Source organism: Salvelinus alpinus, chromosome 6 (assembly GCF_045679555.1).
Source record: "Salvelinus alpinus chromosome 6, SLU_Salpinus.1, whole genome shotgun sequence".
NCBI lineage: Eukaryota > Metazoa > Chordata > Actinopteri > Salmoniformes > Salmonidae > Salvelinus > Salvelinus alpinus.
The window spans coordinates 78,050,010-78,064,264 of record NC_092091.1 but is presented as its reverse complement, the minus strand read 5'-3'; the positions used below and the strand labels follow the sequence as shown (position 1 = coordinate 78,064,264).

General features: G+C 42.3%; 2 protein-coding genes across 5 annotated transcripts in view; both read left to right on the top strand.

The window, feature by feature from the left end:
• Positions 1-14,255, top strand: part of LOC139579463 (receptor-type tyrosine-protein phosphatase H-like) — a 307,157-nt gene that overhangs the window by 65,538 nt on the left and 227,364 nt on the right. The gene's annotated exons all lie outside the window — the stretch shown is intronic.
• LOC139579466 (C-type lectin domain family 4 member M-like) lies at positions 7,190-12,618 on the top strand. Of its 2 annotated transcripts, none has more exons than XR_011675751.1 (7): positions 7,190-7,364; positions 7,742-7,817; positions 7,933-8,034; positions 8,120-9,022; positions 9,091-9,253; positions 10,250-10,344; positions 12,088-12,130. XR_011675751.1 is itself a non-coding variant. In XM_071408166.1 (7 exons), exons 1-7 carry the CDS (start codon positions 7,245-7,247, stop codon positions 12,233-12,235), a joined length of 1,587 nt encoding a protein of 528 aa, XP_071264267.1. In that variant the 5' UTR covers positions 7,197-7,244; the 3' UTR covers positions 12,236-12,618. The 2 variants fall into 2 exon arrangements, 1 of the variants encoding a protein (XP_071264267.1); XM_071408166.1 differs by having other exon boundaries at positions 7,197-7,364; positions 9,111-9,253; positions 12,088-12,618.

Genomic DNA, 14,255 nt, shown 5'->3' with positions numbered 1-14,255 from the left:
TACCACTCTAAATTCCAAGCATCTGCCTCTAACCCTAGGAAGCTCTTTGCCACCTTCTCCTCCCTCCTGAATCCTCCTCCCCCTCCCCCCCCTCCTCCCTCTCTGCAGATGACTTCGTCAACCATTTTGAAAAGAAGATCGACGACATCCGATCCTCGTTTGCTAAGTCAAACGACACCGCTGGTTCTGCTCACACTGCCCTACCCTGTGCTCTGACCTCTTTCTCCCCTCTCTCTCCAGATGAAATCTCGCGTCTTGTGACGGCCGGCCGCCCAACAACCTGCCCGCTTGACCCTATCCCCTCCTCTCTTCTCCAGACCATTTCCGGAGACCTTCTCCCTTACCTCACCTCGCTCATCAACTCATCCCTGACCGCTGGCTACGTCCCTTCCATCTTCAAGAGAGCGAGAGTTGCACCCCTTCTGAAAAAACCTTCACTCGATCCCTCCGATGTCAACAACTACAGACCAGTATCCCTTCTTTCTTTTCTCTCCAAAACTCTTGAACGTGCCGTCCTTGGCCAGCTCTCCCGCTATCTCTCTCAGAATGACCTTCTTGATCCAAATCAGTCAGGTTTCAAGACTAGTCATTCAACTGAGACTGCTCTTCTCTGTATCACGGAGGCGCTCCGCACTGCTAAAGCTAACTCTCTCTCCTCTGCTCTCATCCTTCTAGACCTATCGGCTGCCTTCGATACTGTGAACCATCAGATCCTCCTCTCCACCCTCTCCGAGTTGGGCATCTCCGGCGCGGCCCACGCTTGGATTGCGTCCTACCTGACAGGTCGCTCCTACCAGGTGGCGTGGCGAGAATCTGTCTCCTCACCACGTGCTCTCACCACTGGTGTCCCCCAGGGCTCTGTTCTAGGCCCTCTCCTATTCTCGCTATACACCAAGTCACTTGGCTCTGTCATAACCTCACATGGTCTCTCCTATCATTGCTATGCAGACGACACACAACTAATCTTCTCCTTTCCCCCTTCTGATGACCAGGTGGCGAATCGCATCTCTGCATGTCTGGCAGACATATCAGTGTGGATGACGGATCACCACCTCAAGCTGAACCTCGGCAAGACGGAGCTGCTCTTCCTCCCGGGGAAGGACTGCCCGTTCCATGATCTCGCCATCACGGTTGACAACTCCATTGTGTCCTCCTCCCAGAGCGCTAAGAACCTTGGCGTGATCCTGGACAACACCCTGTCGTTCTCAACTAACATCAAGGCGGTGGCCCGTTCCTGTAGGTTCATGCTCTACAACATCCGCAGAGTACGACCCTGCCTCACACAGGAAGCGGCGCAGGTCCTAATCCAGGCACTTGTCATCTCCCGTCTGGATTACTGCAACTCGCTGTTGGCTGGGCTCCCTGCCTGTGCCATTAAACCCCTACAACTCATCCAGAACGCCGCAGCCCGTCTGGTGTTCAACCTTCCCAAGTTCTCTCACGTCACCCCGCTCCTCCGCTCTCTCCACTGGCTTCCAGTTGAAGCTCGCATCCGCTACAAGACCATGGTGCTTGCCTACGGAGCTGTGAGGGGAACGGCACCTCAGTACCTCCAGGCTCTGATCAGGCCCTACACCCAAACAAGGGCACTGCGTTCATCCACCTCTGGCCTGCTCGCCTCCCTACCACTGAGGAAGTACAGTTCCCGCTCAGCCCAGTCAAAACTGTTCGCTGCTCTGGCCCCCCAATGGTGGAACAAACTCCCTCACGACGCCAGGACAGCGGAGTCAATCACCACCCTCCGGAGACACCTGAAACCCCACCTCTTTAAGGAATACCTAGGATAGGATAAAGTAATCCTTCTCACCCCCCCCCCCCCCCCCTTAAAAGATTTAGATGCACTATTGTAAAGTGGCTGTTCCACTGGATGTCATAAGGTGAATGCACCAATTTGTAAGTCGCTCTGGATAAGAGCGTCTGCTAAATGACTTAAATGTAAATGTAAATGTAATGGTATAGACCACCATAGTGGTAGAGACCGATACATAAACGTTGAAGTGCTGAAGAGCCAGTACCAAAGCGAGCATCTTTTTCTCCATTTCTTTGAAAAGTACCCCACAGGCTGCTCAACATTGTTATCGTCTTTCTGTAGGAGCACAGCCCCAGTTCCTACATCGCTGGCATTGGTGTACAAACCAAATGGACGATGGAAATCTAGAGCAGCTGGCACCAGTGCAGAGACGAAAGGAGTCTTAGCATTTCATAACCTGAACGGAAGACGAAGGTAGGAAAACAAACCAACAGGAGTGACAAAAGCAGACAAATCTTTGGTGCTCTGAGTTAGAGGGACCTGCCAATATCCCTTCAGCGGATCGATCTCTCTGACGTATTTATCAGCACCAACACGGTCCACACAATCATCAACCCTGGGAAAAGGGTACGAGTCAGATTTAGTAAAAGCATTGAGTTTACGAAAATCATAACAAAACCGCAGAGACCAATCCGACAGGGTGAATTCCATGGACTGTTGCCATGTTGTGGAATGCCGTGCTCAAGCCTGAACTCTACCTCACTGCGGAGCTTCTCTCTCTTTTCAGGATTCACTCAATAGGCATGTTGTTTGATTGGGGCAGAGTCCACAACGCCAATGTGTTGAAGGAATTTGTTTCCTAAATGTTCTTTAACCAATTTAATTATAACAATGCAAACACTCTGTCCGTTTATAAGAATTTGTAAGATTCTTATTAGCATAAAATAGACAGAGACCCTTGTCCAAATTAATCAATAGCTTTATTCTCGAGAGATCTCTGACGTGCATATACAAAACCGTTCTTTTTATCCCTTCCATTACTAACGCACATACATACACACTAATCTGGATTATCTCCTGAAGCCTTTTACCACAGTTTATTACCACTTAGCTGACAGATACGGAAAACCTGGAGGGCCTCTCCCTGTCTCCTCTTATCTTCACAGAGTTATAGCTGGGTTGGTTCAAACATAGGTTAATGATCCCTTAGTTTTCTTTAGGCACACACACAGACATTCCTTTCTACCCCCCTACATGCTACCTAACAAATAATCCTAATGGTTAAGTTTCTGGGTAGAATTATTTAATCATTTATCTTAACCCTTGATAAAATATTCTAACACAATGTCATGCTTCAGTACATTTGTCTGAGTTGGCATATCTGATAATAAACCCTTCTATTTTAAAAGCAATGCAACAATGTTGCCTTTTCCCTCCAGAGACAAGTGTGCCAAGTAGACATCAATGTTTTCTAGAGTCTCTGAGTTACTCAACCGTCCAATAGGAACAGTGTGTATTGGGCTTTCTTCATGCTCTTTAGGAAGAGTATAGTCTGACTTCTGTCACTTGGAAGCACACACATTGTTTTAGTGAAGTTGTCAGCTAACCCATCTATATATTAACAATCCTTAAAATATGTTTTAGAGTACTAATGTTACTGTCCCCACTACAACAAATAAATACTTAAATACATGTATTTTGGTTCTTGAAACGTGTTAATGAAATACTGTAGAATTCCATTCATTCCTATGGAGGACTGCTTGGCCTGAGGAGTGCCAATATGGCGGCCGGTGGCTTCAAAGCCTCTCATTGGCCAATACAAAGCATCAGCAATCCAGGGTTTATATATATCATTGGTTTCTAATTTGTTAAAGTATAACTGTGTCACGAATCCCTCTGGAACTGTTGATTACCCACACCTGGTACCCATTTACTCACTGATTGTATTTGTATATATGTGCCCTCTGTTCACCATTGTCCTGACGATTATTGTTCCAATGTCCGTTGTGCCTGTGAGTACCTGTGCTGTGTTTTGGCTTCGTGCCATTTGGATTGTGCATGTAGGTTTTACGGGTCTCGCCCCGTGTGGTATCATTGTGCGCCCCGTGTATTTATAGAGGTACTCCTCGCTCTTTGTTTGGGTTTCAACCCTGTGTTTTGCTACGTGTTTGTTTGGTCTTCGTCCACGTGCCTTTACATTGCACGCTGTAATTTGGGTCAATAAAATACCCTATTACACATTTCTGCGCCTGTCTCCCGAATCCTTCACACAACGTGACAAACTGACACCATTTAGAAGTGAAACACTGGTGTTTCTATATTATTAGTACATTACAACACTTAGTAGTACAGCTATAATCACGTTATATAGATTTTCTGGTTCTTGCCTGCAAGGTGGAATAATACGTTACCACATATCAAATAAGCATAACTTCCTCATGTTTCCCCCCACTGCAGTATGATATACCATTTTGAAACTTTGAGTCCCTACATTTATAAAATGTACAAAAAAAGCCAATCTTGGAAATGGTACATAAGAGTCAAATGGAATATGTAGTCACATTTAATAAGCAGAATGCATGATTGGTACATACAATGGAATGCAAGTTAAAAAAATGACACTTTTTAAATTGATTAATAACTCTAAAAACGTCTATGAAAATGGTATATTGTAAAATTGTGAAATGCACACCATAACGGGAATTGGCTGAATTGAAATGTTTTTTAAAGAATAAATATGGAAAGCATATGCATAACCATGGTAGCAATCACAAGGGAACAGGTTGGAGATTATGGGAAGATATTAAACTAAAGGTAAGAACTCAACAGTCTTCACCTGACAAGACTGAATCCAAAATTACACAGTTGATTTTATGTGCATTTTACATATGTATTGTACTTCCTGCCGTATTTCTTGTTAACGAATTCTGTAAATACTCTGGATGCATTCAATAAACAATACAGGTATTCTTGGAAAATTGTTGGGTAGGTGCAACATAAGACAAAAATGTACGAGGGTAAGTGACCACACACCGCTCCATTTTTTAAATTTTTACTAGGCAAGTCAGTTAAGAATACATTTTTATTTACAATGACGGCCTACACCTGTCAAACCCAGATGACAATGGGCCAATTGTGCGCTGCCCTATGGGACTCCCAATCACAGCCGGTTGTGATACAGCCTGGAATCGAACCAGGGTGTCTGTAGTGATGCCTCAAGCACTGACATGCAGTGCATTAGACTGCTGCGCCACTCTGGAGCCTAAAATGCACAGATCCTAAGTTATTTCAATGCGCTTTTATGACTGAAAGAAGAGTGTTCAACTATAAAGGTGTTTCTTTAGCTCTCCTAGCTGTGCTGTTGAGGAACTAGAGCAAGAAAATGTGTAGTCATTTTGTTTGGAAACAGCCCAGCATCCCCGCCATCACACTGTTGTTGTTCACGCAGTCCCAAAACGTCCATTATAAATCGCAATCTGGGTCAGGTTGGCATCATTTGAAAACTCATTCATTGCCAATATGACTAGCTAAATATAAAAATGCGATTTGACAGTGTTAGGCTTTCACAAGGCAATTCAGGCAAGCAGATCGTAATTTTGAGTACATTCAGATGCGTGGTTCGCAGCAAATTGTCTTCACAATACAACAAACAGACTCATTCTGTTCAGAACAACCCAGGATATAAAGCCATGTCATCCAAATATGTTATATTGGTTTGTTGTTAAGACAAACACAACAACATGTAGTGATGGGGCATTATTAAGACAGGCCAAACAATAATGAACTGATGTACCACTGTCTGATAGGTTCAGATACATCATGTGACAACAACAGAATGTGTGGTTGGTTGGAAACAGGAAGGAAGTGTAACTAAAGTTCACAGTCAATCTCAAGTCCAACTGAAAGTTCAAGTTGCATTCTGCTACTCCAAAAGTCCCAAAAGTTAGAAAACTTGAAAGACTCAATACCAAAATGTGTCTATACTGTACTTTCAAAGATATGTTTTGTGAAATAGTGTGGTCTCTGTGAATGACAGTGCAGGGAATCTCCTTCAGTGAAATAAACCCAAACCTGGACTCAATGCAAAGCAAATGCAGATCTAGAGATGAACCATCTCAGGAATACTGACCTGGGATCAAGTCCTCCCTGTCCACATGACCATATTCATTATAATCAAAAAGGATAAACAGATCCTAGATCAGCACTCCTACACTGATACGTTTGATAAATATGGGCCCTGACTTGAGTCTGCTGATGCAGCACTTTCTTTAGGTTTTACATACGTCTAAATATTCTACAGAAATTACAGAGAAAAAGAGGAAAGTGAAAGATGAAAATATGAAAGTTTGGTGTGAGAAAAGGAGAAGTGGAGGAGCTGTGTCAGGGTAATAAGAAGGAATCCACCTAACACTCCACGGTGGTACCATGTGATTTCTTAAAGTCCTATACACTTTCTTGTAAACCACATGATCTTGGTTGACCTACAGTAGGCCCTACAATGCCTTACAACAGGCTAGCTACCCAGTTATCAACAAGCACTCAGCAGGGCAGGTGGCTCTACAACAGGCTAGCTACCCAGTTAGCAACAAGCACTCAGCAGGCAGGTGGCTCTCCAACAGGCTAGCTACCCAGTTAGCAACAAGCACTCAGCAGGAAGGTGGCTCTACAACAGGCTAGCTACCCAGTTATCAACAAGCACTCAGCAGGGCAGGTGGCTCTACAACAGGCTAGCTACCCAGTTATCAACAAGCACTCAGCAGGCAGGTGTGTCTACAACAGGCTAGCTACCCAGTTAGCAACAAGCACTCAGCAGGCAGGTGGCTCTACAACAGGCTAGCTACCCAGTTAGCAATAAGCACTCAGCAGGCAGGTGGCTCTACAACAGGCTAGCTACCCAGTTAGCAACAAGCAAAGGGTTACTGTAGGTCAGGACAGGAACAGGGTTAGAAAGTTCAGAAAATTATTTGGGCAGTGAGACAGCAGACTTGCTCACCGGCCTTACTGGCAGGGCGCCCGCTTTCAGATACAAATCAACCCACCAGAGATTTAAATTACGTAATAGGCTAACGAGCAACTCTAAATTAAGCTAGCAACCGTAGAATAGACCACCAAGTCGCTGTAAATTAAGCAATCAACCCTACAATAAGTTAAATAAGGTATAGACATATTTTGATATGCAGGCTTCAAAGTTTTCTAAGCTTTAGAATGTTGGAGTAGCTGAACATTCAACCATTAATTTGAACCTAAAGTTGACCTTTGACCCCTATAGCTTATGTGCTTGAAAGAGAGGGGAAATGAAACACTTCCATGTAGCATTCTGTAGCTTGAACTTTCAGTTTGACATGAGCTTCACTTACTGCCTGTTAAGCACAAGTTACCTTATATCTGAACCTACCATCCAGTGGTATATTAGTTCATAATTGTTTGACCAAATAATGGACAGGATATGCTGATGTTGACACGAAAGGTGGGGTCATTCAGACTATAAAAAAACATGTGGACACGTTACTCCAATCTTACATTTAATCCGCACTCAGTACATTACGTTAAGTTCGTCTTAACAAACCAATATAACATATTTGGATGTATCCGTTTTCAACTCTCAAAGACTGTGGTAAGATTTATTTTCCATATTACACCAGATATGATAATTTTATGAGGTGTGTTTATTGTCTGATTCTTATGTAATATGTTACTGTGTCTGAGGGACTAAACAGGTGAACCGTAACTGGGACAAAGTACATAACTATGTCAAATACTGAAGTGTGCTTGATTTAGCTTGACCTGCATGTGTTGCTAGCTGGGTAGAGTTTGCACTTGGGACTATCCTATCGTTTCCTTTGTACTGGGTAAGCTAAGTCAAACTCACCTCAAGTATTTGACTTGATGACACATAAGGCACAGATACAAACCTACACTAGAGCTGAAGTAACAGAGGAAAATATAGCATTTGTCTTCTAGAAATGTAAGAGACAATCTATACAAACACAGGTGGAGAATCCAACGATGCAGACCATGGATATTGATGACAACACGTATCCCAACAAGCCCAGCGTTACTTTTTCAGGTATCAATTCAAGTACAAACACACAGCTTTTGTTCCTTACAATCCTGGATGATAAGTATTTTAACATTACCAGAGAGAGTTAAAATATCTTACATGATAATTCCCTGTGTTTCAGCTAATTTTCAGTGGTGGAAGAGACCATCTGGAGTTGCTGCAGTGTGTCTGGGGCTGCTGTGTGTTCTCCTATTGGCTGGGATCATAGGCATGTCTGTCTACTGTAAGTTTATAATGCTGTTTTGTAAACTTTAATGGTGTGATAGTTAAACATAATTGAATATTTGATCAACTTTTCCCTTTTACAGATGGAGTCATTGATCATCACTGCTCAACAGAGAGAGACCAACAGACCAGTTACAGCCGTCTGACTAAAGAAGGAGATCAGCAACCCACCAGCTATCATAACTTGACTAAAGAGGGAGACCAGCTACAGAGCAGTTACAACACCTTGACTAAAGAGAGAGACGAGCTACAGAGCAGTTACAACACCTTGACTAAAGAGAGAGACGAGCTACAGAGCAGTTACAACACCTTGACTAAAGAGAGAGACGAGCTACAGAGCAGTTACAACACCTTGACTAAAGAGAGAGACGAGCTACAGAGCAGTTACAACACCTCTACTAAAGAGAGAGACGAGCTACAGAACAGTCTCACCACAAGGACCAAAGACAGGGACCAGCAGCAAAATAGTCTTAAAGTTATGACTGCTGAAAGGGAGCAATTACAGAATAGTCTTAACTCAAGGACCAAAGAGAGAAACCAGTTGCAGAATAATCTAAATACCAGGACCACAGAGAAAAACCAGCTACAGAATAGTCTCACAACCAAAACTAAGGAGAAAGACCAGTTGCAGAATACTCTCACCACAATAATGCGGGAGAGAGACCAGTTGCAGAATAATCTAAATACCATGATCGCAGAGAAAAAACAGCTACAGAATAGTCTCACAACCAAAACTAAGGAGAAAGACCAGTTGCAGAATACTCTCACCACAATAACTCGGAAGAGAGACCAGTTGCAGAATTATCTAAATACCAGGACCACTGAGAGGGACCAGCTACAGAATAGTCTGAATACCAGGACCTCTGAGAGAGACCAGGTACAGAACAGTCTAAATACCACGATCTCTGTGAGAGACCAGCTACAAAATATTCTAAATACCACGACCACTGAGAGAGACCAGTTTAAAACGAGGCTTAGGTTCTATGGTGAGTGCAGTCTTTAATTTTCTTATTTTAGAAGTATAATTTTACTTCATACTTTTACATGCCTGCAGTTCTGTTGTGTTTATCTCAGAGAAACCCTGTCAGGATGGGTGGTGGAAGTTTGGCACCAGCTGTTACTATGTCTCCTCCAAGATGGACACAGCTGGGGCCGGTCAGAAGGAGTGCAGAACAATGGGTGGAGAGGTGGTTGTTATAAACAGCAGAGAAGAACAGGTAATAGATAATACATTAGTAATACTATAATACTACTGTTTCATTATTATTATTATTATTATCTCTCATTAGTTTTCAACATGTTTAATTCTGTGTGGTTACAGGGTTAATTCTGTGTGGTTACTGGGTTAATTCTGTGTGGTTACAGGGTTAATTCTGTGTGGTTACAGGGTTAATTCTGTGTGGTTACAGGGTTAATTCTGTGTGGTTACAGGGTTAATTCTGTGTGGTACAGGGTTAATTCTGTGTGGTTACAGGGTTAATTCTGTGTGGTTACAGGGTTAATTCTGTGTGGTTACAGGTTTAATTCTGTGTGGTTACAGGGTTAATTCTGTGTGGTACAGGGTTAATTCTGTGTGGTTACAGGGTTAATTCTGTGTGGTTACAGGTTTAATTCTGTGTGGTTACAGGTTTAATTCTGTGTGGTTACAGGTTTAATTCTGTGTGGTTACAGGGTTAATTCTGTGTGGTTACAGGGTTAATTCTTACAGGGGGTACAGGGGTGAAACCGAAACAATTCAAAAATGGTTAGTGGTTATGGTTAGGGGTTAAGGTTAGGGGTTATGGTTAGTGTTTAAGGTTTGGGCTACGGGTTGGGGAATGATTAAAACTAAAATGATTAAACACAACGCTCTGTTTCCATCAAGTACTCTCCCAGCTTGCTAGAGCATTGTGAACTGCCGTGGTGCAGTCGTCAGAGCAGAGTGCTTGGTCTGTGTGGTCTGAGCACGCTTCCCCTCTGGGCATCATGAATTTGCACCAGCGTTCGTTTTGTATTTTTTTTGTGAGCGCTGAGGAAGGAATATATGGAAGTACTCGGGAACTTTTCAAACATCCTAAATCACCTTGTATTTCTAGTGACCAGAATGACTACATTATACTACTACTACTACTACTATTAGACTACTACTACTATTATTTATAAAATGTAAAAGTGTTTCTCTGCTGTGGAGATTAAATAATGGCCATTGTTTTTCTTCCACAATTATATTATAGATATTTATCAATGGATTTAAGAAGAATGTCTGGATTGGTGCATATAAAGAAGATGGAATCTGGAATTGGGTTGGCGACACACCATTTAAACCTACGTGAGTGAACAAGTTCTGGAGGACTTTTACACTATTTTTCTCTTGTAATAAATTACTTTTTACAGTCTGATAATCTCATCCTCAACCAGCTCTCTCTCTCCCTCTCTGTAGAATGGTAACAACTAAGCTTGGGGACTAGGTTAACTGTCTGATTCTCTATGTAGAATGGTAACAACTAAGCTTGGGGACTAGGTTAACTGTCTGATTCTCTATGTAGAATGGTAACAACTGAGCCTGGGGACTAGGTTAACTGTCTGATTCTCTATGTAGAATGGTAACAACTGAGCCTGGGGACTAGGTTAACTGTCTGATTCTCTATGTAGAATGATAACAGCTGAGCCTGGGGACTAGGTTAACTGTCTGATTCTCTATGTAGAATGATAACAGCTGAGCCTGGGGACTAGGTTAACAGTCTGATTCTCTATGTAGAATGGTAACAACTGAGCCTGGGGACTAGGTTAACTGTCTGATTATCTATGTAGAATGGTAACAACTGAGCCTGGGGACTAGGTTAATTGTCTGATTCTCTATGTAGAATGGTAACAACTGAGCCTGGGGACTAGGTTAACTCTCTGATTCTCTATGTAGAATGGTAACAACTGAGCCTGGGGACTAGGTTAACTGTCTGATTCTCTATGTAGAATGGTAACAACTGAGCCTGGGGACTAGGTTAACTGTCTGATTCTCTATGTAGAATGGTAACAACTGAGCCTGGGGACTAGGTTAACTGTCTGATTCTCTATGTAGAATGGCAACAACTGAGCCTGGGGACTAGGTTAACTGTCTGATTCTCTATGTAGAATGGTAACAACTGAGCCTGGGGACTAGGTTAACTGTCTGATTCTCTATGTAGAATGGTAACAACTGAGCCTGGGGACTAGGTTAACTGTCTGATTCTCTCTGTAGAATGGTAAAAACTGAGCCTGGGGACTAGGTTAACTGTCTGATTCTCTATGTAGAATGGCAACAACTGAGCCTGGGGACTAGGTTAACTGTCTGATTCTCTATGTAGAATGATAACAGCTGAGCCTGGGGACTAGGTTAACTGTCTGATTCTCTATGTAGAATGGTAACAACTGAGCCTGGGGACTAGGTTAACTGTCTGATTCTCTATGTAGAATGGTAACAACTGAGCCTGGGGACTAGGTTAACTGTCTGATTCTCTATGTAGAATGGTAACAACTGAGCCTGGGGACTAGGTTAACTGTCTGATTCTCTATGTAGAATGGTAACAACTGAGCCTGGGGACTAGGTTAACTGTCTGATTCTCTATGTAGAATGGTAACAACTGAGCCTGGGGACTAGGTTAACTGTCTGATTCTCTATGTAGAATGGTAACAACTGAGCCTGGGGACTAGGTTAACTGTCTGATTCTCTATGTAGAATGGTAACAACTGAGCCTGGGGACTAGGTTAACTGTCTGATTCTCTATGTAGAATGGTAACAACTGAGCCTGGGTACTAGGTTAACTGTCTGATTCTCTATGTAGAATGGTAACAACTGAGCCTGGGGACTAGGTTAACTGTCTGATTCTCTATGTAGAATGGTAACAACTGAGCCTGGGGACTAGGTTAACTGTCTGATTCTCTATGTAGAATGGCAACAACTGAGCCTGGGGACTAGGTTAACTGTCTGATTCTCTATGTAGAATGGTAACAACTGAGCCTGGGGACTAGGTTAACTGTCTGATTCTCTATGTTGTATTGGATGATTTTCTACTCTGATTCTCTGTGTGGTTTATAGGTATTGGATGGAAGGGGAACCAAATAACTTGAATGACAAGACGGCTTGTGTTGAGATCTCACAGACGGCATCAGACCCATTGAAGAGCTGGAAGGATGGACCGTGTATTCCAAAACACTGGGTGTGTGAAAAACCATTCACACCGTAGTCTAATTATAATAGCTAATGTAACCCCATATCTTATGGAGTTGAACTGGTTTTCACTGTGTTAGGGCTGAACCTGTTTTTGTTTCTATGTGTAACTAACTACACTGAAAGATGTATTCACGTCTTTAAAAAGAGACCAGAGCTATGTGGAATCTACCGTTCATCAGGCCCAGGGCAGTGGAACTGTGGTCCAGTTGGCTCTAGCTGTGGTTTACATTTTTACCTTTATGGTGTACATATACCAATTTAACAAGATACTATTTCATTGAAGTTTTTACAGTTTTCAATCCATTTAAAATGTAGCAGTGTTCTATGTTTGCTTCCATTCTGTTCCATATGTACCATGTGTTCATTCTACTGATTAAATACATCTATATACTGTGATCCAGGTATCTAATTTACTTGTCAGGTATACTGTATTACTAAGTGTTGTAGTGTACTAATAGTAACTCCAGTGTTTTCATTCTAAATGGTGTCAGTTATTAGTTGACATAGCACAGTAAAAATACTTTAGTTAATAGATAGAAAATAGTCCTTATCATAAAAGTTATAGCAGTACCAGAATTGACCACTAGATGGGTTGTGTCATCCATGGACATGTGACCAGAGCCTGTATTCACAAAGAGTCCCAGAGTAAGAGTGCCGAACTAGGATCAGTTTTGTCTTTGACCTCTCTCTGGTTATGTCAGTATATATTTTTTACTGATCTTACCCAGTACAAAGGAACCAATGGGATAGTCCTAAAAGTGCAAACTCTGCCCAACCAGCAACACAAGACTCCTGTTGGATAAAATATTCACATTTAGAACATCTGTGCAGTATTCTGGAACATGAACTTTCAGTTGACTGTGAACTTTAGTTACACATAGTGTCTGTTTCCAACCACCCACACGTTTTCTGGATAAGCCCAAATTAACCACATGTTACCTTGTATCTGAACCTATCGTCCAGTAGTATATTAGATCATAACTCTTTGTCCAAATAAGGTAACGGCTATCCTGATGTTGACACAGAATATGGACTCGTTTGGACTTAAAACAATTCCAATCTTACATTTCGTGATCAATCAGTACATGTTGTTACCCTCGTCTTATTTACAAACCAATATATCATATTTGGATTCATCCAATTTCCACCCTCAAAGACTATAGTAAAATGTATTTTCTCAATTTCACCAGATATGATAATTGTATGCATTATCTGATTATTTTGGAATGTGTTCGTGGTTCTGGGGGACTGAGCAGATGGAACCACAACTGGATCAAAGTACATAGCTATGTCAAATACTGAATATGCTTGATTGGGCAGACTACATACAGGACAGGACAATGGGTTTTAGAGATAAAAAAATGATTTACTCCAATATTACATCCAGTGTAGGCTACTGACCCACAAGGACACTTTACACCAATATTACACCCAGTGTAGGCTACTGGTCCACAAGGACACTTTACACCAATATTACACCCAGTGTAGGCTACTGGCCCACAAGGACACTTTACTCCAATATTACACCCAGTGTAGGATACTGGCCCACAAGGACACTTTACTCCAATATTACACCCAGTGTAGGCTACTGGTCCACAAGGACACTTTACTCCAATATTACACCCAGTGTAGTCTACTGGTCCACAAGGACACTTTACTCCAATATTACACCCAGTGTAGGCTACTGACCCACAAGGACACTTTACTCCAATATTACACCAAGTGTAGTCTACTGGCCTACAAGGACACTTTACTCCAATATTACACCAAGTGTAGGATACTGACCCATACGGACACTTTACTCCAATATTACACCCAGTGTAGGATACTGACCCACAAGGACACTATACTCCAATATTACACCCACATTTACATTTGCATGTAAGTCATTTAGCGGACGCTCTTATCCAGAGCGACTTACAAATCGGTGCATTCACCTTATGATATCCAGTGGAACAACCACTTTACAATAGTGCATCTAACTCTTTTAAGGGGGGGGGGGGGTTAGAAGGATTACTTTATCCTATCCTAGG

Excerpts from the sequence above, each read along its gene's own strand:
- LOC139579466 (XM_071408166.1), top strand. The coding sequence starts at position 7,245 with ATGTGGACACGTTACTCCAATCTTACATTTAATCCGCACTCAGTACAT. Across the intron at positions 7,365-7,741 it reads TTCAACTCTCAAAGACTGTG|GTGGAGAATCCAACGATGCA; the intron begins GTAAGATTTATT and ends ATACAAACACAG. Across the intron at positions 10,345-12,087 it reads GACACACCATTTAAACCTAC|GTATTGGATGGAAGGGGAAC; the intron begins GTGAGTGAACAA and ends TGTGGTTTATAG.